At 33.4% G+C, this 23,397-nt stretch overlaps 1 protein-coding gene across 1 annotated transcript; it reads left to right on the top strand.

Annotated features, from left to right (window-relative positions):
• Positions 1-264: 264 nt before the first annotated feature.
• WBP4 (WW domain binding protein 4) lies at positions 265-23,030 on the top strand. The gene is made up of 10 exons (XM_074299202.1): positions 265-558; positions 1,445-1,517; positions 4,721-4,783; positions 4,863-4,986; positions 6,152-6,337; positions 7,895-7,941; positions 8,514-8,589; positions 17,116-17,321; positions 19,967-20,136; positions 22,638-23,030. Coding segments are annotated over exons 1-10 (1,158 nt in total). The 5' UTR covers positions 265-556; the 3' UTR covers positions 22,849-23,030.
• The last annotated feature ends 367 nt before the right edge of the window (positions 23,031-23,397 follow it).

Genomic DNA, 23,397 nt, shown 5'->3' with positions numbered 1-23,397 from the left:
GCTTAGAATCCGACTGCTGGGCCGAAGTTTCTCCAGTCGTAGGGGAGCGGGCCTAGAATCAGCTGGCTGCCCACTTTGTCGGGGGTGTCGCCCTCCCCCTCTCCCCCTTCTGCCCCCCTGCCGACCGCTCTGGTCTAAAGCTAGGGCGGCGATGTCTCTGAGAACCGCGGTATGCGTGAGGGGCAGCTCGCCAGCGGAGTCCCGGGCCCCCGGTTCAGCCCCTCACCCCAGCTCCTGCCACAATGGAGCTTTAGCTTCGTTTGACCTCAGCCCCTACTTAATCTCCTTTGGGCTCCTTTATAATCTGCACCCCACCCCCACCTTGGAGTACCGCCCTTGCTCGCGGGGGAAAAAAAGGAAGAAAAGGGGGGAGGGAATTGTTAAACGCGGCTTGAGTACTCTCGGCACCCGTAGTTAGGCACTATGGGATGCGGATCCCGAGTGTGGCGGCTAATCCTGGGCTGTCTTGGGCCTCGAGGCGGGCAGTGCCCCGTGAGCCCCGCGCGCTGACCTTCCCGAGCCAGAGACCGGAGCCGCCGCCGCCGCAGCAGCCGCCATGTGAGTGTCGCAGGCTCTCTCCCCGCCCTGAGCCTCGACCCCAACAGCGCCCTCGGGTTTCGGGGCAGGATGCATCCCCAACGCTGCCCGGGGGCCGGGGCCGGCGCCCGTGGGTGGGAAGGACCAGGGCACTCGGAAAACCCCGTTTTCGCCGTGGCTGGGCGTGCACGCGGATAAGCAGCTGTAGAGTCCGGGGCGCGGTTAAGGAGGGATTCTCTGACCCCGGTTTTCTAGCGTACCCTCCTCCCCGGCTCCCTATTCATTGTGCCTCTGGGAGGCCCTTGTATGCCTTTAGAAACGTGCCCACGCTTCCTGGATCCTTGGGTTTTAAAGGGTTTGTCCTTAGCCTGCAGCTTATGTCCACCCCGAAAAAGCTGCTCTCCCTTGATAAAGTGATGGCCCTCCCACTTGGAAACTTTTCTCTGTGTTCCTGGCCTGCGTCCGGAAAGAAAAAGCAAAAACATACTATAACTAATAAACCATAAGGGCCATAAAATGCTTCTCTCACAGTGCTCATCTTCCCCTGGGAGGGAAGTAACTTTATTTGAGCAATAATCATTAGTTTCCACAGGCCCCCAGTCCTGTTACAGCTTAGGCAGAGGTTGAAACGGCAGAAAGAGAAGTTACATTGGAAGTTACCCTTTTCCACTCCATGCCATTGGTATATGAAGGAACCCAGCAGTTCTACGGCAGCTTAACCATAGTCCTTCCATCAGTCTGTTCCCATAAAACTTTCTTATATCATGGGATCATCAGTCTAAGTGCTAAGTGATGTAGTCAATCAGGCTTCAATAACAAATTTCAAACTTGAAAGCCTAATCATGTGTAAAGTATTCACAGCTTTTCTTACCTTTTATTTCCTCTCTCCCCTTCTTTTCTTTTTCAGGGCGGACTATTGGAAATCACAACCAAAGAAATTCTGTGATTATTGCAAATGCTGGATAGCGGACAATAGGCCTGTATGATGATCTAATACTATTGATTCCAAAATATGTTGTGTGCTATTTTGTCAGTTTCATGTAAAGAATTTACTCCCCCCCCCACTTTTCTTTAAAAAAACAAAATCATGGGGCAGCTAGGTGGCGCAGTGGATAGAGCACCAGCCTTGAATTCAGGAGGACTGGAGTTCAAATCTGGTCTCAGACACTTAACACTTCCTGGCTGTGTGACCCTGGGCAAGTCACTTAACCACAATTGCCTCAGCAAAAAAAAAAAAAAAATCACTCAAGAAGTTAATTCTTGAACTGAAGCCAGGTCAGCAAATTAAATACTTATTTGTAAGGTACTTTGCCAGGTATGAGTATGCAATTTGGAAGCCTAATAGGATAAATAGAATATGTATATAGTGCCTTAAAATCTGGAAGGTACAAATAGGTATGGTGCTCTATGATAAGGACAAATGAAAGAACTCAACAAAATTCTCTAAAATAGTTTGAAGAGGTAGTTGTTACTTTCAGCTTTGAAGGAATCTTAGAAGACTGAATGAGGATGGAACATTCCAACTTAGATTTGAATGAAAAGGCAACTAGTTTCAACAGATAGTGTGGAATGAATTTATTCTGGGATTTAGGAATGTGTTGTACAAATGCATAGGCAGGATAAAATGGGGAATTGCCATTAGTACAAATCACCCAGAAAATAGAAAACATTTAGAGAAGTACTGAACAAAAAAATTATCAAAGTAGATTAGAGGCAGATCATAGCAGGCCTTAAAATCCAAGATTGTTTCTTAAGTGTTTTATTCATTCCTATTATAAGTTTTTCCACTATATGTTTTCTTTAGCAATGTTAAGGCTTGACTTTGTTTTGTTTTGTTTTAAAGTATATTTTATGTAGATCATTGAGTATATAAAGTATATTTTATGTAGATTGTTGAGTAGGCAGTTTTTTCAGTTCTCATTAGATAGCCCCATTGCAGTAATATGTTAAGTTGGGTTCTCAAATATGTGAAATTAACATTAAAATTTATAAGGATTTTATAATTTCATGTAGTTCTTCCTTATGTTTCTTGCTGTTTGGAAGAATTCAATTCTTGACCTTAGCATCAATAGATGTTCAAATTTGAAAACTATCATAGTAACCTCCCTATGCTGGAATGTAGCAACTGTCCTAAAAAAATAGTAACAGTACTTATTGTTCTCAGTTAAGTTATTGTTTTTGAGCCAAGATCTAACACACAAACTATCACCTTTTCATTTTTTTTCCTGAATCCTCATGTACATTTCTTATTCTTTTGGAAATAAATGTGACTTCAAAAACTTGATTTTTATGACTAGTGATTTGTAAATTTTGTATTATTTCTGTCTTTGAAAAATATTGTATGGCTTAGATCTTTTAAATTATCTTTTGCAAAAAAAAAATGTTAGATATATTACTCATTTTCTATCCATTTGATACTGAGACTCTTGGTACTTCTTTATTAATGATCACAAGGGTGTTTGTTCCTCCTCCTTTTCCTGGACTCACAGTTAATAATGCTTTCCAAAGCATAGTGGTAAAATTCATTTAATCAATCCTAGCTATAGTATATTTAAGTAAACTTTGAGCCACATATTGGAAACTCAAATTTGCCTGCCCTTTAATCAAGCTCTTAGGGTCTCTCTAAGATAAGATTTAAAAGGTGAAGTATTGATAAGCCTGAAACCATTTTTTACTTTCTTAGATTTTTTTGTTGTTGTTGTTGCTGTCCTTAGGAGAATTGTTTTAAAGTTTAGTTCATTGTAAAATTTCTTTGTCATCTGCAGGTAAATTTGATATTTGAAATATTATAGTAGTAATAAGGAGAATTTGTGGTGGTTGAAAATTAATGAGTACAGGGGCTGCTAGGTGGTGCAATGGATAGAGCACCAGCTCTGAAGTCAAGGGGACCAGAGTTCAAATCTGGCCTCAGACACTTAACACTTCCTGGCTGAGGTGACCCTGGGTAAGCCACTTAAACCCAATTGCCTCAGCAAAAAAAAAAAGTACAAAAAATATATATTTTTTACCACTTAAAAAAAACATTATCGGGTTATTTTTTTTCTAAGAAATTTTTAATGGTATCTAAGTTAACCTAAAAATGAGTTGTATTAGTTCTATTCTAGAAAAGAGATAAAAATTATTCTCCAAATTTTCTTAAACTTTTATCCTCATAAAAGTTCAGTTCAACACCATGCTTCCCTGCCCATCCCATTTTGTTTTAATTAAAGCATCCTTATATATGCCAACAATTTCCCAATCCACAAAATTTATTGATAGTATTTCTTTCTACGAGGTAACCTAAATAGCAATATATGTTTTATTACCTTACCCAGAACAAATTATCACTTAGCTTGGATCAGGTGACTTCAAAATGATACTAATATAATAAAATAAGGCAGATGCTACACATAGTAAATAAGTGCTTTTCAAAGTAGCTACCCAAAGTATAATTTACTTTTTTAACCTTTAATTGGGGGTACAATTTTTCTTTATAGTTTCTGTTTGCTTTAGAATACTAATATTTGTAGATTTAACAGTCGATCAAGAATATAATTAAAAAAAAAAAAAAGGAAAATGCATTTTATAATTTTCTTTTTCTCCCATTGAAGAATAAACTTAGAATCTGATTTATTCCTTATTTCTTCCCCCAAAGAATTCTTTATGAATATGGTAATGAGGGGGGAAAACCTCAGAAACTTGTTACTTTTGGGATATTTTATGATATTTGGGCAAATTCTTTTATTTAAACAAGAATTTTCTCACTTAGCCTATCTTTTATTTTATAAAAGATCAGGTAAAAATTTTAATGAATAGATTTTTTTCTTGAGCAAAAACATCACAATTCTAATATTATACATATATAAGAATTCAACTTTTTTTTTTTCTCATGGTTTTTCCCTTTTGTTCTTTCCCAACAAAATTTATAAGGAAATATGTAATAAAAATGAATATACCCCCCTCCAAAAAAAAAAAAAAAAGCTGGCTTATACAGGATAAACTAAAACTTTACTCGTTGGTATTATTTTATAAAAAGAATCACTTTGCATTAAAGTTGTTTGTTTTAGCTTTTTATCTTATTTCAAGAAATTTTTTAAATTTCAAGAGTTAGCTTCTCTTCCTTCCTGGATATTAGTGATTCATAACAAGAATTATCGCTTATGACTTGTTTCTTTATTTTTCCCTTTTTTTGACATTTTTCAAGAGTGTTGAATTTCATGAACGAGGAAAGAACCACAAGGAAAATGTGGCCAAAAGAATCAGTGAGGTAATTTAGATTTTTCTGTAAATTTCTCAGATTAACTTTGGTCCTTTTACTTTGTTCTAACCTTTCGTATTTTCTGTAGATTAAACAGAAAAGTCTGGACAAGGCAAAAGAAGAAGAAAAAGCATCAAAGGAGTTTGCAGCAATGGAGGCAGCTGCTCTTAAAGCATACCAAGAGGATTTGAAAAGGCTTGGAATCAGTTCAGGTAGAAAAGCTGCCAAAATGCTTTCAACGTAACATCAGAGAGAATATTGTGTAAACTTTTATTGTTTCCATGGGTGAGGTTCCCTGATGAAGCTCATACACTAAAGAGACACCCTTAATGTTTTTATTGGCAGCCTTTCTCTTAAGTGAGGACATAGAACTTTGTACCCTTTCATTTTACCTCTTCATCTTTTAAACCTCAATTCAATCTGAGCCTAAATACTTTCTCAATCTAAACAACTTAATTATAAGCCATTTAAATTGCTTTTTTGGCTGTGTTATTGAAATAAAGGATATTTATTCATTAATAAATGTGAACAGCTTTCAATTTCTAATTATCATTCTGCGAAAATAATGATCAAATTATGTAGTGTATTAAGTTCTTTTTATGGTAGAGATTGTTGCATTTATCTTTATTCTCACCACCTCCTAAGTACCTATCATATGCTGCATTGCATTTAATAGGTATTTAGCTAATATTTATTAATGATTAAGTGCTGATAGTAAGGTTTAACAGAAAGAACACTGGAATTAAGTTTGGAGTTGGAGAAGGTCCTTTTCACCGGATATGACCCTCAGGGCAAAACTTTATCTTTTCTCATTTTATGTCAGTTTCTTCATCTATAAAATGAGATCAGCCTGGATTGAGTGCAGATCAATAATTTCTTGGTAGTGGACTGTATGTTAAGGATGTGGAATAAAAATAAAATGGTCTGCCCTCAAGGACTTTCCATTCTACTAGAAAAGCTCTAAGGGCTCTTCCAGCTATTAATCCCTTGAACTTGTGAATATTGACATGTTTATATCAATGTGGGGAAAAGTTGTAGTAAAGCACTATATGGGGATTTATTCAGAGATAGACTTTCTGCCCTGGGACAGATAATTATTCATGTAGTATAGGACTACCTTCTTGTTTCTTTTAATCATCTTTAGAGATTTCAATAATCTTATTGTCTACATTAATTTGCCTTTTAACTCTAGTGAAAACTGCTTTTAGGGTGATGTTTCCTAAAATAGGGTTCTAGTCATTGTTTTAAGAATGTTCCACTGCTGCAGCTAGATGGTGCAGTGGATAGAGCACCAGCCCTTAACCCCAATTGCCTCAGTTTAAAAAAAAAAAAAAAAGTTCCACTGACTAAGTCTTTCTTCTTCTACTTTCAATATAGATGTCACAGAGTCTAGCACACCACAGGTAACCAGCACTGCCCCATCTGTCTCACTGTCAGATCAAAAGAAGGCAAAGAAAAAGAGGAAAAAAGATATTTCCAATATAGATTCAGTAGGAGCTTCCAAATGGGTAGAAGGCATATCATCAGAGGGTTACCAGTATTATTATAATACCATCACAGGAGGTAAGTAGTTTAGGTACAAATATAGTATAATGCCATAATTGTTTTTTAAGGTTTTATTTATTTTTATAGGTTTTTCTTTTCCTAATAAAGTTCTGCTATGTTGCTTCATCATGGCATATAGCTATCTTGGGGTTTTCAAAGTCTGTGCCAATGGCACACAAATTCTAACAAGTCCTGCCAACCTGGAAAAGTCTCTAATATGAGTCTGTTTTTTTGGATCGTGTGTCTTTGATTTAAGGACCATCAGTTTAGAGACCCTTATCACCAAGATGGTTACTAAGCAGTGAAATTTCTGGGTTTTAGCACCTCAAAACAACTATGGACAAAAGAGTAAAAGGAACTAAGGAGAGACTTACATTGGAATACCCCATCTGACAATTTCTATTCTTATGACCATAAACAGGTCATTCAGGCTCAATAAGCTTTAGTTTTTGTTTTGTTTTTCATCTGTTTAGCATTTGTTGATGTTCTCTATAGTTATAGTACCTCTTTAGTGTCACTGTTGTTCCAGTGAGAAGATATATAGATAGATATATACATATATATATATAAAATATAATCTCTAAATCTCAAAACACTATATAAGTGTCACATTTTTATATATCATCTGTGTTGGCAAAGAAATGGCTCCTTGGATCACTGAGCTGTCAATGAAATTGTAGATATTATTTTATGTAACTCCCCAGTTTTAAGTTAAATTCCATAATCCCATCTAGACCCTGAGTGAAGTTGCCATTGCACTATAATAGAGAGATAGGATTACTCTGGAGTCATCAGTTTTGGCATTGGAATTTGGCATAAGAATTCAGCAGTGACAGATCTAACTTATTGCATAGCTGTCTTAAACTCATAATTTACCTTTGGCTTTATAGTTTTTTTGTAGTTATAAGCAAGAGATGGATGCTGTACCTTGGCTTCTTATGTTCCAGAGAAATCTTGTTTTATTCTCATACTTCATTCTGTTTTGTAGTCCCATCTTCATCACAGCAAATACTTTGCTTCAAAATTGATGAAATTTTAATTCCATAAAGACTTGATTCTTTTCATGACTAACTCCTGTTGCAGTAATTCCCTCATTTAAAAATTTTTTCAACTTTCCTGTTATTGTAAAACTTGTTTGTATCTCTGTACATCTATAGTGTATTATGTGCTTTTATTGGCCTGAATGTAGTATATACAATCTTTTTTTTTCCTCCAAAAAAATTTACTTGAATAAAACCTGGGGACCACTTATAATTGCTGTTATTTTTCAGCTGAAAAACATATATTTATTAACAGCTACATTTATAATAAAATGTTTTGGTGAGGCTGTAATCAGAATGAACCTGTAGTTATATAGATAGATCTAATAATTGTTAAAGAATTTTTTTAGTCTTCCTACCCCATTAAATTATAAAGTCCCTTAAAGAATGAGACTTTTGTAATTCTTCACAGAATAGTGTGAACACATTGGATAGTTCTGATGTATGATCTTCATGGATTACTGGAACAAATCAAATCATCTGGACATATTTTTAGGAAGCAGAAAAACTAACTTAAATATGATTTGACTTTTAGAATCTCAATGGGAAAAACCTGAAGGATTCCAAGGAAAGTTTAGTAAGGTAATTGAATTTATTTCCATTCAGTAAAATTCTTAATCTGTTGTTGGGGAAAGAATACTTCTAAACATTGTTTTATACCATCAAATACCAATTTGCAGTTTTTGTCCTCTATTTCAAAACAACTCCAAGAGTCATTTATAGAACAGTTCCAAGAATTCTTTAGGTCAAGGGTCAGTAACCTGTGGGATAGATAGGTTTTCATTCACTCATATGCCATTTTGGGCCCAGATATCCACTTTATCTTCTATTTGACAAGAACTGCTACCTAATTCAAAAATTAGTGGCTGATGTGAATGGTCTCCTAAGAAATTTGTTATATAAGTTCCCTCTCTTTTCCCAAACTCCCTTTTTTCAGTGTTTCAAGTTCCCAATGCAGCCACCAATTCTTGACACTTGAATGCAAGAGAATATATATCTAGACAGACTTTAAAAAAAAAAAAATCACAAAACTCTATTGATATTTTAATGTTTTATATTTATTTATTTATTTTATTTATCAGGGTGGTTTTTTGTCATTATCATTGTTGTTAAATATGATTATTTTTAATATTTTTTGTGCTTCTTTTTGTTAGAAAGCAGCATTGCCTCTTTGGGTAGAAGGTTTAAGTGAAGATGGTTATACCTATTATTATAATACAGAAACGGGTGGTAAGTAATATAATATAATATAACTTTTCTCTAGATGGAAAGGATTTGTTTGCATGATATGAATTCCTAATGTATAAGCTAAAGTTGAAGTTATTTGTTTCTTCTGTTGTAAATGTAGCTATTAATAAATATAAGTGTTAAGTGGCAGCTAGGTGGTACAGTAGATAGAGCACCACCCCTGAAGTCAGGAGGACCTTAGTTCAAATGTGGCCTCAGGCACTTAGCACTTCCTAACTGTGTGACCTTGGATAAATCACTTAACCCTGATTGCCTCAGCAAAAAAAAAAAAAAAAAAAAGTACGAGTGTGTTCAAATACACATATGAACAAATAAAAATAACTATCTTAATGTGTTATTAATCTCCCTCCTAAATTCTTTTTTTTGTTTGTTTCTTCTGTGTTTTCCCCCGAATTTTGTTGATATTCATAGCAGTCTAGAAAGTACAAGTATTATTTTTTTTCACTTCCACATAATATGAAGAATAAGAAAATATTAAAGATTTATATTTTTTCATGGTATAACATTCCATTATGATCATATACTACAGTTTATTCAGCCATTCCTAAATCAACACATAACATCCATCTTTTTTGCTATAATATTAAGATTATATATAATCTATATATATAATCTATATTATATATATATAATATTATAGTATTAAGAAAATTTATGTGTAGTACTTTTACAAGCAAAGCATATCCTTAGCGTATAATAGTTGAGCTAGGTCTAACTTACTAGGTGAAAGGATAAATAATAAAGTTCTTATATAATTCCATATTGTTTTCCTAAAGAGTGTATCATTTTATAATTAATGTGCCCTTTTTTTCCATCGCCCTTCTGGCATTGAATTTTATAATTTTTAATTTAACTAACACCTTTACCAATGTTATAATTGTAATTGAGCATCTCAGAATTGTTTTAATTTATATTTCTGATAATTAGATTTTGAGTATTTTTAATCATGGTTATTTTTAATTTGTGATTCTTCTGAAAATTGCTTATTAATATTCTTTAGCCATATATTGTGAGTGAACAGTCGCATAAAAATTATGTGAATTACTTTTAGATCATGGATATTAAACTTTTTATCAAAAATGTTATAGCAATTCTTATATATTTTGTGGTTGTGTTTTTATCAGCTAATAGACTCAAAAAAGTAGGAGAAATAGAAGTTATTTAAACCCTTGTTTCTAGTGCTTTTATATCAAAATCATTATAAAAATAGGACATTAGAACTGGAAGGAACTTAAAAGATCAATCTAGTTTAGCCTCTTTATTTTACGATAGAATCCTATAAGTTAAATTATTTTAATTCTATAGATTATGTTTTGTAACTTATAGAAAGATTTTTCAGGTGAAAATTTATAATCCATGAATCCTTTGTGTAAATATTTGTAGAACATACAGACAGTAATTAAGGGATATAGATTATAGGCTTTGTATACCTATTAACACTAAGTTTTGGGTTCTATTTCCTTCTTTCTACCTATGAGTAGAGATCTCCTAGTGAAGAAACTCCTCCCCCCATGTAAGCAAGACCCTACTGTGCAGAATATAGTTTTGGAGTCTTGCCGCCTCTAACATTAGGAGTCAATACAAAAAGGCTGAAATGATTTTGTTTGTTTACAATGTATAATTCTTTTTTTTTTTTAACTCCTCAGATACCAGTTAAAATCTTTTTTGTAAACTAGAAAATCAGTGTTTTACTTCCAAAAACCCCCCCAGCAACCTGAATTTCCTAAAATGGATTTAGTAATTATATTTCTACAATGGTGCTTTCTATTCTTCTGAATTAGTTTTGATGGAATTATTCTAATAGTGTTACCAAAATAGTATGATTTAATTTTTTAAATTATTGTTTTAACAAGTTTCTGTGAGCGCTTTTTTTTTTTTTTTGGAGGGAGGAAGTTTATTTTGTAGAATTCTATAAAATATGTTCATTGAGATTGTAGTTCACCAAAATCCCTCAGACGGGTTTTACATGACTTTTTCCTATGCATGTTTCCCCAATTCTTTTGTGTAGATTTTTAAAGCCAAACGCAGAATATTCCATTTGGCCCATTTTTCTAGTTTGCTGAGACCCTTTGGAACCACATTGGTTTCCCTTCTCACTTATTGTCAGCTGCAAATCAAAAACTGGTGTTATGTATATTTGTATAAGTCACTGGTTGTATTATTAATCCTGAGAGCCAGAAATAAAAAAGGAGGCCAGTATAGGCTATTATAGTATACTATGACTATTCTCTGTTTATCTGATCTACCTAGTTTAGATAAAGAAATCTGGGTTTATACTTGTTGTGACTGAATAAATTTGTGATCATCTCTTAATAAAGCTTATAAGCCACAAAATCACTTAATTTGGAAGTTGGAAGAGACCTTAGTAGCTATCTTGTACAGCCCAAAGTAATCTCCACTTGAAGATTTCTAAGGGAGAACCCTACAACTTCTTCAGGCCACCCATCCTTTTTTGTAAGGACTAAAATTGTTTACAAGTTTTTCCTGGCATCAGGTATAAAATGGCTTCTTTGCAATTTCCATCTCTTGTTCCTTTTTTTGTTTCCAAAGGCCAAACAGAACAAGTCTTAATTCTTCTTCCACATGACAGCCCTTAAGATTATTGAAACAGCTATCAACGTGTGCTTCCTTTTCCCATCCCCCTTCAGTTAAATGTGTCCAATTCCTTTAATTATTTGCTCAATATTTTGTCTATAGTTTGCAGGACTGACCTTGGTTCTCCTTTTGAAAATCAGTCTCCACCAATTAATTTGGCATCAATTCTAGCTCTAAGTCCTTTAGCTCCTTTTTAGTTCTGTAGTTTTTTAAAAAGATTGTGACAATGGTTCAACAATCATAACAGCAAATTTTGCTAGTATTTTGGAATTTCCATCAAATTTAAGTTATTTGAAGTCCTTGAATTCAGCTTAGAGCTCATTTATCTCCTCAACTTTTTTGAATTGACATTCAATTCTCAATTAATTCCTTGTTAAATTGTCTATAATTTTAGTATTATTCGCTTTAATATAGAAGACCAAAGTAAAAGATGAGTTAAATAATTCATCTTTTGCCATTGACCGTCTTGCCAAATGGCAGGTCTGGGATTTCTTTGATTTTCTTGTCCTCAGCATAATTTTTAAAAACTTTCAGTTGGGGCAGCTAGGTGGCGTAGTGATAAAGCACCAACCCTGAAGTCAGAAAGACCTGAGTTCAAATTGGACTCAGACACTTGACATTTCCTGGCTGTGTGACTTCTGGGCAATTCACTTTAACCCCTGTAGTCTCAAAAGAAAATAAACAAAAAATAATCTTTGGGGTTTTTTGTTTTGTTTTGTTGTTAAACCAGCCTCAGCTTGTCCTGGAAGATTTAGCTTTCCTGGTAGGGATCCTATAAGATGGTATCACTTTCATATTTGTCTTCTATGTCCCCTCATTTTCGGGGGGGTTTTTTGGGGGTTTTTTTGGTTGAGACAATTGGATTTAAGTGACTTGCCCAGGGTAACACAGCCAGGAAGTGTTAAGTGTATGAGACCAGATTTGAACTCATGTCCTCCTAACTTCAGAACTGGTGCTCTATCTATTATACCAACTAATTGCTCCATTTCCATCTTTCAAACATGATTTAAAAAAAAAATTATCTTAAACAAGGTTTTGTAATAGTGAATGTTGAAACTATCTTTGCATATATTTGGAAAAATAAAATACTACTTAAAAGAAATCTGATCTCATTGGAGAATTCTTGTTGCTGTTCATTTTCAGTTATATCTGAGTCTTTGACTCCATTTGGGGTTTCTTTGGGAAACATATTGGAGTGTTTGCCATTTATCTCCAGCTCATTTTATAGATGAGGAACTGAAGTAAAACAGGATTAAATGGCTTATCCAGGGTTAAAAAGGCTTGCATGTTAAATGTCTCAGACCATATTTGAACTCGGGAAGATGAATCTTCCTGACTCCAGACTTCATATTCTGTCATGACTGAACAAATTTCCAGACCTCATATTCTATTTCACTATCTAGCTTCTCCAACTTCTAATATGCACCTAGATTTGATTTTTTTGTTTTTTTTATTTCTCTCCTTTTTAAAAATTGCAATTGTTTGTCAGTTTTGAGTCAAAATTTGAGTTTCATATATCCATTCAAGTGACTTGACTTTGGAAAAAGTGAGCCACATTGTATATAAACTTTATAGTGTTTGATAAGTCATTATTGTCATCAGCTTATAATCATTTTCCATCATCTTAATTGACATTTTAAGTCTTAACAAAAGGTTCTTTGTTAATTCAATTTGTGATAAAGAAGAGCAAAAACTAAACTAAATAAACCAAATAAAAATTTTTCTAGCATTATCCATGTAGGAATCGAATATGTACTATATAGATAAATCAGAATTGATAAGGGGAAAAAATGCCAATTACAAATGTGTGCTTATAGTATCATCCTTTGTTATATATATATGCTACATATCAGAAGGACCACTAGGTGTCAGTGTACAATAACTAACTGAAATTAATGTTCTAAATATGGCAAAAATTAAACTAGACATTTTTTTAATGTGAAAGATAAAGGACTAAGTATTATTTTTTTTATTCTCCCAATTTTCTTATGTAATCCAGTGTGTTTGCAACAATTGCAAATCCCATCTCAGCTAGAATTCAGGTTCTAATTCAGCTGCTCAGCAAATGGAGCTATTATTTCTCTTAAATGAAGTTATTTGATAAGTTCTTTTTCTGTATCAAATATAAATTTCAACTTTGGGTTCTCCATTTGAATCTTTCAGAAAATATAATACATTCCTCACTTTATAAAAATTATTTAAAAATTAATCTCAAATACAATGTAAAAATGTTTTTTCTTTTTATTTTACAAAATACATGCAAAGAAGCTTTTCTGCATTCATCTTTACAAAACTTTGTGTTCCAAAATTTTCTCCCTGCTTCCCTAGGGGAACCTTTGCCCTAAACATCAAGTAATCCAGTATGTTATACATGTGCAATTTTTCTGAACATATTTCCATATTTATTATGCTATGCCCCCCCAAAAAAAAATCAGATCAAAAGGGCAACAAAAATAAAATAAAAACAAGCAAATGACAAAGGTGAAAATAATATTTTGTGATCCATATTTAGTCTCTGTAGTTCTCTCTTTGGATGCTGATGACTCTACCACAAGTTTATTGATATTGGCCTGAATCATCTCATTGTTGAAAAAAGCCAAGTCCACCACAGTTGATCATCACATAATTTTGTTATTGTGCACAATGTTCTCTTGGTTCTACTTATTTCACTTAGCCTCAGTTCATGTAAGTCTCTCCTGGTCTTTCTAAAATCATCCTGCTGATTGTTTCTTACAGAACAATAATATTCCATGGCATTCTTATACTGTAACTTATTTAGCCATTCCCCAGCTGATGGACATTCATTCAGTTTTCAGTTCTTTGCCACTACATAAAGCTGCTACATTTTTTTTACAAGTGGGTTCCTTTCCCTTTTTTATGATCTCACTGGATCCCAGTAAGGGCTCAGTATTGAGACTGCTGACTCAAAAACTATGCACAGTTTTATGATCCTTTGGGCATAGTTTCAAATTGCTCTCCAGAAGGGTTTGGATCAGCTCTGCCAACAACATATTAGTGTCCCAGCTTCCCTATATCCCCTTTAACATTTATCATTATCTTACTTTGTATTTTCAAAAGAGAAATATTCAGCTCTAATTTCATAATTATTTCCCCCCCTTTTCTTACAATGTTATCGAATTAGTAGATAAGGAGAATATACTCAACATAAAATGCCTGGATTTCAGTAATTTCCCAAAATCTTTTTCTGGATTCCATTGATTCAATGGAAATGTGATCTCAGTGGTATATATTGCAGCCCAATTAAGTGAAAAAAAGACCTGCTGGGTGTTTCAGTTAACTTCAAATTCAGTATAAGTTAAAAAAAAAATAATAATAAAGCATGAAAACAAACAACAGCAATCACAAAAATATGATTTGGGCTACACTAGTGTCCAGAACAAGGGAGATAATAGTCTTACTATAATTTGATCTTGTCCAAGTCTTTCCATTTCCTAGCCTCACATTTCAAGAAGTACATAAACAGGTTTATCACTTCTAAAGAACAGCAGGGGGTGGGGAACAGCAGAGATGAATTTTGGACTGTGCCACAGAAGGATGAATTGTTCTAATTAAAACTACTTTACATAGAAAAGAGAAGATTAATACTATTGATCAGAGAAATGCAAATTAAGACAACTCAGATATCACTACCCACCTCTCAGATTGGCTAAGATGACAGGAAAAGACAGTGACATATGTTGGAGGAGATACAGGAAAACTGGGACACTGATCCATTGTAGGCAGAGTTGTGAAAGGATCCAACCATCTGGAGAGTAGTTTGGAACTATGCTCAAAAAGTTATCAAACTGTGCATACTCTTTGATCTAGCAGTGTTTCTACTGGGATTATATCCCAAAGAGATCTTAAACAAGGGAAAGGGACCTACATTTGCAAAAATGTTTGTGATAGCCCTTTTTGTAGTGGCAGGAAACTGGAAACCGAATGGATGCCTATCAATTGGAGAATGGCTGAATAAACTATGTTTATTTATCTATCTATCTATTTATTTGTTTGTTTATGTTTTATGTTTTTTGTCATATTATTGTTCTGTAAGAAACGACCAACAGGATGATTTCACAGAGGCCTGGAGAGACTTACATGAACTGCTGCTAAGTGAAATGAGCAGAACCAGGAGATCATTTTAAATGTCAACAAGATTATGTGATGATCAATTCTGATGGACGTAGCTCTCTTCAGCAATGAGATGATTCAGGCCAATTCTAATCATCTTGTGATGAAGAGACCATCTACACCCAAAGAGAAGGTTGTGGGAACTGAGTATGAACCACAACCATAGCATTCTCACTCTCTCTGTTTGCATTTGATTTTCTTTCTCATTTTTTTTCCCCTTCTTGATCTGATTTTTCTTGTGCAGCAAGATAACTATGAATATGTATACATATACTGGATTTAATATATATTTTAACATATCTAATATGTATGGGACCACCTGCTATCTAGGGGAGGAGGTGAGGGAAAGGAGGCGATAATTTCAAAGTTTTGTAAGGGTCAATGTTGGCAAAATTACCCATGCATATGTTTTATAAATAAAAATCTTTAATTAAAAAGAAAAGATTTAGAAGAAACACTGAACATCCAATATGTTAGATTAGATGAAAGAAACATTGTTCAATTATCCCCAGATGGCATAACTAGAAGTATTGGGAAGAAGTTGCATAGAGATAGAGGTTATAGCAAAGTAAAAACAATCCCAAAAAACTTCCTAATAATGCATGTTTAAAATGGGATGAATAGCTTTGGGAGTTGATAGATTTCCCCATAACTAGAGGTCTTCTAAACAGAGGTTGAATGATCACCTGCTGGGAGATGTGTAGAAGGGCTTATCATTGTTTACACCTGAATTAGATTAAGTCAGCAGTTGTCAAACATTTTGGTTTTAGGGACCCACTTAAACTTAAAATTATTGATTGTTTATGTTTACATGTATCAATATTTACAGTATTAGAAGTGAAGACATCTTAGTGTTATTATGACAATAGTTTTTTTGACATCCTGAAAGGAGCTTGGAGATCTTTTAGGGGTCCCCAACCATACTTTTGAGAACCACTGAAATATATCATTGCAGGGGATTCCCACACTGAAGAAATCAGGCCCTTCGAGCACTAGATTATAAATTCCTTGAAGGTAGGGACTATTGTTTTCCATATTTGTCTTTCTCAGAGTAAGTATATATGTTGAATTAAATAGAATTTAAGTCATGGTTTTTATAGGATCTTGAATTACTCTATTTCATTTCTAGGCTCCTTGATTTCCAGTTTCTAAAAGGTATAAATGCAAGATCCCCAAATAGGGAGTAGTAGAGCTTACAAATTGGCTAATATTATTCAATACTACATCTTAGAAAGTAGTTGCTTATCTGCTAGTTGGAAAAATAATATCTCACAGTAAGGAGGGAAACATTAATATTAATATTATTGTCAGTCATATTGCATAAATATGACTCAATCATTAAAATAACATTTATGATAATAACTTTATGTCAAATATAATTCTGGGAATTACTTACGAAGAGAATTAGTGATTCCAATAATACTGTTATTGGTATGAACTAACCCAAAAGCCTAACTATGGGAAAATATCTCAACAGTATGCTATATCAGTGTAAACACAACACAGTTTTGCAATTAAAAATGAAATATAAGGAATGGAAAGAAATATGGAAAGACTTAATAGTGAAATAATTTGAAATTAAGAAAACAAACCTGAATGTCAGAGATGTTAATTATAAGTATATAAGAAGAAAACAATGAATGGACAAAGACAATGGAAAGGAAGATGAAAGGAAGGAGTTATCTTATATGTTTTAGAGATAGCTTTAAATTTAAATAGTTAAAAATTTTCATAGTAAGGTAATTTTTTTTTTAAATATTGTATTAAAATGCATTGGAACAGAATCCAAATGGGAGAAGCCTGAGGATTGTGTTCCACAAGTTGGAGATCCCCTTTCTAGTAATAGTACTGAAGCACTTGATGCCCCAGCCGAATCAAAGCCATCTGATTCAGATAGTGATTCCAGTGAAATACAAGAAGCAGAAGAGGAAGAGAAAGAAAAATCAGAGATCTCTACAGAAGTACAAAAGCCAAAAATAAAGTTTAGGGTAAGTCTCTGTCCTCAGTTTTCTCAAATATATTGAAAAACTTTATAAAGGCTCACAGTTAGTTCCACTTAATAGTAAAAGAGAAAGTCAAAGTGTAACAAGAGCAAGTTTATATAAACTTGCATAAATCTACTTTAAGTCGTTGATAGATTTCCAGTTAGGTGCTCTCTTTACTAGAAGAAAGGAATAGAAATATTTTTTTACAGAATAATTTATATATCTCCCTTTCTAATGCAAAGCTTTCTTCCATCTACTTATCCACAGAAGTAAGTACTCTCTTTACCAGTGCAGGGGACAGCCCTTCTCCTCTTGCATAATTCTTATCCATGGCCTTCCAGAAATCCCTTGTAGGATTTTATTTTATTTTATTTTATTTATTTATTTATTTTTGCCTTCTCAAAACTCCAAACTGGAAACTTTTTTCTAGGTCTTTTGATATTTGACATCTTAGTGCAACACTTAGGTTGCCTGCTTCTTATTCCTTGTTTATAACTACAAATGGCTTATCTCCTTTTCTTCATGTGTATTATTTTTTTTTTTATATATCGATGAAATGTTGAATTACTGAGTAGATTTGACAACAAAAGTGATGAATCTTCTGCTTATTCAAATTTATTGTATTTGGCATTTTTACTAAGAGGGTCCATAAGGTTTTAAGTACAGGGTTTCCTTCGTGTATTTTTCCATGTTCCAGATATTCCAAAATTTCACTACAGCAACTGTGGGCCCTGACTATTGGCTGGGTATGGGGAAGACGCATATATTCAAGAAGTTCTGGTCCTGAAATGAAGAGAGTGTGCAACCAGATGTTCTGGATCAAGGACTTAAATCTGGAGTTCAACCAGATAGGACTTGCAGTTCCCTTGGAAATAAGCCAGCTGGTGAAGCAATTTAGAACAGAAAGAGAATTGGATTTAGAAGACCATAGTTTAAATCCCAACTTTGTTACTTCATAGCTGTTTAACTGTGGTTATTCACTTATTATGTGGCAATTCACTTGGGTTCTTTGTACCCCAGTGTTTCATCTACAGAGTGAGGATAATAATACTTGCTTATTACAGGGTTGTTATGAAGAAAACTGTTCCTGTAAACCTTAAAGCAATGTATAAGTGAATTATTTGTTAAGCAACATTTAAGTTACAGCTTGTGATTAAAGCTGGGTACCTACAAATTGATTTATCTCTATATTGAAAGTAGAGATAAATAAATAGATCTGGTCTAACAAAACAGATCTTGTCATTCAGATAACGAAAGAGTGCTTGATTTAGTTCAGATGTGACAAACCACATGTGTGACCTACAGCAAGCACACTCAAATACAGTCCAGACAGATTAAAACATGTTATTTAGCAAAATACAGCAAAACCGAGGTAATATTAATATGTGGTTTTCTAAGTACATATGCATGTATTTATGTATGTTTCCCATTTCTATTTGAGTTTGACACCACTGATTTAGATGATTTATTTAACAGTCTGCATGTGAGAGAGAACAAAGGAAGGAGCCAAGCCATGACCCTTTGACTCCTTGACTCTGTGGTAATAATTATATGGATCAGCAGCAAATTCACAAAATCTTCTATTTCAGGGTACATTAAAGTAATGGTATCAGGTTCAAATGAAAATGTAAGAGCCACTAAACCATGAATAAGAATCCCTTTGAATTTGTAGGCCACATGGACTATAGGCCTAAAGGTATTTTGGGTGGTTTTTAACCACAGTAACTAATAGAATTTCTTGAAGTTCCCAGCTACTTTTATGGAAAATGAGTTTCCCATTCTATATCTCCTAAATCCCTTGAGAAGAAGATATACAATGAATCCTCAGGTTTGAACAATATGTACAATGAATCTTCAGATGTCTCTTCAAAGACATTCTTTATGCTCCCCTTTGCCTAGTTTGAAATTAGAAATTCATGATTTTCTAAATAGGAAAATTTCCTATGGCTTAGACTTAGTATGCAGAATGTACATTCTTTAATATGTAACATTGTTGAATCTAATAGGGAGCTTAATTTAAATTGTATGGCCAAAAGAAATTAAGGTCTAGATGTTTACTGGACCTGTTACAATACTGCATTATTTCTTAGGAGTCCAGAGTATAACTGAGATTTTCCTAATGCAAAAGAATCAAAGTCCTATCAGTTCCTTCAGTATTCATGATAAGATTCAGACATCCATAAATCATAACATGGCACTGACAAAATTTCTATTTCTATTATATGCTTCTTCCACAAAAATTCAGGATATCATTTTTTTTTAATTTAAGTGAACAGTATTTCCAAATATTAGCCTTAAACTTAAAAATTCTACCTAAAAACTTAAAAGTATGCTGACTTATGTTATAGGGAACACTGATTTGTGCCTAATACTCAGAGAATTTTAGTGCTTGAACACTCATTTTACATATGAGAAACTATGGGCTAGAGAGTTGAAGTAATCTTCCCCCAGGGGCACACAGAATTTTAGAGTTAAAGGGACATGATGGTCATTCAATCCCACCCATGCCTATAAAAAGAATTTCTACTGTATTATACTCAAGTGATTATCCAACCCCTGTTTGAAGCAATCACATACCTGAGTAAAACTATTGGGATTTTTTTAAAGATTGTATAATATAGTTATCAATCATCTTTTCTCTCATTCAGAAAAGAACTAAAAATGATCATGTTGAAGAAACTGAAACTGAATCAAAGAAGGAAAAAAGTGATGGTGATCAGAAACAAGACTCATCAAGTTCATTAGAAAAACCCAAATCTCCTAGAAGGCCAAACCCTTATGGGGAATGGAAAGAAATTAAACAAGAGGAAAATCCCTAGTAAGTAACAGATATTTATTTATACACTATTTAATATGAGAAGAAGTTAGCATCCTAGTAACTCTCATTCTATCCATTGCACTGTTTACATATCTTAACCCCTGTCTATGATATAGACTAATTTATTTATATCCATGTGCAAATGGTGAAAAATGAAGGACAAAAGAAAACTTCATTTGTCCCTGTTTCTTGAAGGCTAAAAATACAGCTTTATGTTTGCTATTGTATAGTCTTATTTAAGCATGAAAGTGGTAGCTATTTGATTTGGTTTCTTTTCCTGAGTTACTTAAATTAAATGTCTTCAGTTTTTGCCCTCTGTTTGTTTCTGCTACTGTTACTCTTTCTTTAGCTACTATAACTCAATTCTCCTGCTTTTCCACCTATCTTTTTGGCCATTTCTTGTCTTTCTCTTATCACCCCTAAATCTAGTTTTGGCCACTGTCCTGAGATCTGAATCCACATTTCTGTCTCTGCCTGGATCTTCCTACTTAAGTAAGATCTCACTTAAATTTTCCAATTACAAATCTGACCTCATTTTTTAAAAAAATCTGTCTCTTTCTTATTTGTTTATTTCTGTTAATGACATTGCCAGTTACCTACTGGAAGCATTATTTCATCCTCCATTCCTCCCTCTATACCCACACTCCTTTCTAGATTGTTACCACCAAGCCCTATCAATTCTTTCTTGTCACTAGACTGGATTATGAAAATAGCCTCTGTCTCTCCAGTTTCCATTTTCTTTCTTTATCCAAGTTTATCTTAAATATAGCTGCCAAATTAATCTTCCTAAAACATACTTCTTATTGTGGTTTTTCACTAATCAAAAACTTTATATTTGCTTTTATTGAATTGTATTCAGTTGACAAAGCCTCTAGCTTGGCATTCAAACTTTTATCCAACCCGACACCAGTACATTTCTCTCAGCCTTTTTCTCGTATCATTTTTAACTAAATAACTAAATCAGACTCCCTTCTCAATTCCCTACACCATCCAATGTCACTTCATTCCCTCCCCCCCTTAAATATGCTTTTTAAAAAATCCTATCATCTTAAGTACCACCAATTTCATGACATCACTGATCTGCTCAGCAAGAAATGATAGCTTTCATCTGAACTCATAAAATATTTTCTATGTTTTATTCACTTTATCATATTCCGATCTTTGTAATTATTTTGTGTGAATATTTTATTACCTTAACCATATTGTAAACATATTAAGAATAGGAATCATATTTACCTTTGTATATACTTCATTGCTAGCATAATGGCATTATACATAGTTATTAATAAATTTGGTTCTGACAAATTATCATAGACATGACACTAAACACGTTCTAGAGACAGGGGTATTTAATAATGTATGTATCAAAATGCACAGTGATATAGTGGAAAATAATTCTGGATTTGAAACCAGGAAGTTGTAAAACTTTGTCTTGGTTTCAACATTTATGAGCTATATGACCATGATTTTACCTCTCTGAGCTTTAGTTTCCTCATCTATAAAACAGAGATAATAAGATATTTTTGAAACAACTCCCAACCTTGAGACAAAAAAGGACAATAATTCTGTTTCCATATGGTTTTAACTTCTAATAGTTTCTATATTTTGAGAGATTTTTCATTACTCATGGTTTTAAGTTAGAAACAAAAATTGTTTCAATGTTCTTAAATTTTTATGGTTAGCTTTTTTATCCAGGTTATTATAGGCAGTAATTTTGTTGAGCTTTCATTTTCAGAACAATTTGTTAAATTTGCAAGAATGTTTTGTGAATTTTTTTTTATTTGTAGTTTGAGATTCGTTGCCTATTTACATAGTATATTGAATATCTTCTTTTATAAAACAGAATCTTTTTCATGTAGACTTCCTAAAGATAACTTTTTAGTAATCTCTAGTACCTGTGATTGGGCTTCCTATAATAAACTCATCCATTTCCGTAAATAAATGCTGATTATTCAGTCATTGTTTCTTGATTAACATTTTCTTGGTTATTGCCTGTGAGGAGGACCTTTTGATTCCATTTTTGGATCTTTTTCATGGGCTTCCTTCAGAGATAAACTAACATTGGTTACATTTGGTAATTGCAGTGGCTTGTACCTTAATCTGTTTATCATGAGTTTCGAGAATATCTGTTAGTTCTCTTTCTCCTTTTTTATGGGAAGGCATTATTTTTTCTATACTGTCTTAGGGTGATAATCCCTGGGTTTTTTGCTTGGATCCTTTAAAAAATCATTTTCCATTTGGAACATAAAATCTGTTCCATAGTTAATCCATGTTAGGATTATTATTGCTGTTATTATTTGAGAAATAATTATTTCTCCATATCTTATAATTTAATTTAAATTAACTGGTAAAATCAACCTATATGGTAATAAACATTCTTAACAAGCTGTCTGTTATAGTAGACCTAAGAGTTTTGGGGGCTTGATTTGAAGGCATACATTATTTGAAAAAGTTTCCACCTTTGTGTTATATAATAATTCTTGTTTTACTTTCTAATCCAGTGAGAAGATAGATTTAGAACTTCCAACTACAGAAGATGAATATATAGGACCTCCAGTTGCCAATATGAGTGGGGACCCAAAAGTAACATTTAAAGAAAAAACAGTCACTTCTCTCGGAGATGTGGCAGAAGGAGTAGCCCCTGTCTTCAAAAAGAGAAGATTTGATAATGGAAAATCTAGAAATTTAAGGCAAAGAGGAGGTGATCAGTAATTTTAATTTAATAACAAAAAGTAGCCTCTGACCTCTTTTGGACCTAGTTGAACAAAAACTGTCTCCAACTTTGTAAGCTATTTTTTGTTTGTTTTTAATGGTTAAGATACTAAGAATGTAGACTTATTCTAAGTTGTACTAGATGTGAATTGTAATAAATCTATTTTTTATTTTTATGTGAATATTATTTTTGTTCTTAAAATGGGAGTCATTTATGTTGCATATTGTATTCATTATCTTAAATTTCTTAATTATGTCCTTATAATTCAAGATGCTATGTATCTGCTATTTATAATACGTGAAAAGAAAATTGGCTCTTCCATTCTCATACATGAGAATACTCTATTATTTTGTCTGAAAATACTACTTTCTTGCACAATGATAACTGACTTTTAACTAAGAAATAGTAACAGTTCTGTGGTATAAGAGCTTCAGGTCCCAGAGGAAATTATTCTGAATATGATGTCAACAGGCTAATATAGAATAAGTTACATTACTGGACATAACTGAATATAAGGACCAAGAGCTAAATTTAATGTGACTCCTAGC

This window comes from Sminthopsis crassicaudata, chromosome 3 (assembly GCF_048593235.1).
Source record: "Sminthopsis crassicaudata isolate SCR6 chromosome 3, ASM4859323v1, whole genome shotgun sequence".
Taxonomy (NCBI): Eukaryota; Metazoa; Chordata; class Mammalia; order Dasyuromorphia; family Dasyuridae; genus Sminthopsis; species Sminthopsis crassicaudata.
This window is presented reverse-complemented; position numbering and strand designations above follow the sequence as displayed.

Coding starts and splice junctions, on each gene's coding strand:
- WBP4 (XM_074299202.1), top strand. Junction 4,784..4,862: donor TGGCCAAAAGAATCAGTGAG/GTAATTTAGATT, acceptor TATTTTCTGTAG/ATTAAACAGAAAAGTCTGGA. Junction 17,322..19,966: donor AGCCAAAAATAAAGTTTAGG/GTAAGTCTCTGT, acceptor TCTCTCATTCAG/AAAAGAACTAAAAATGATCA.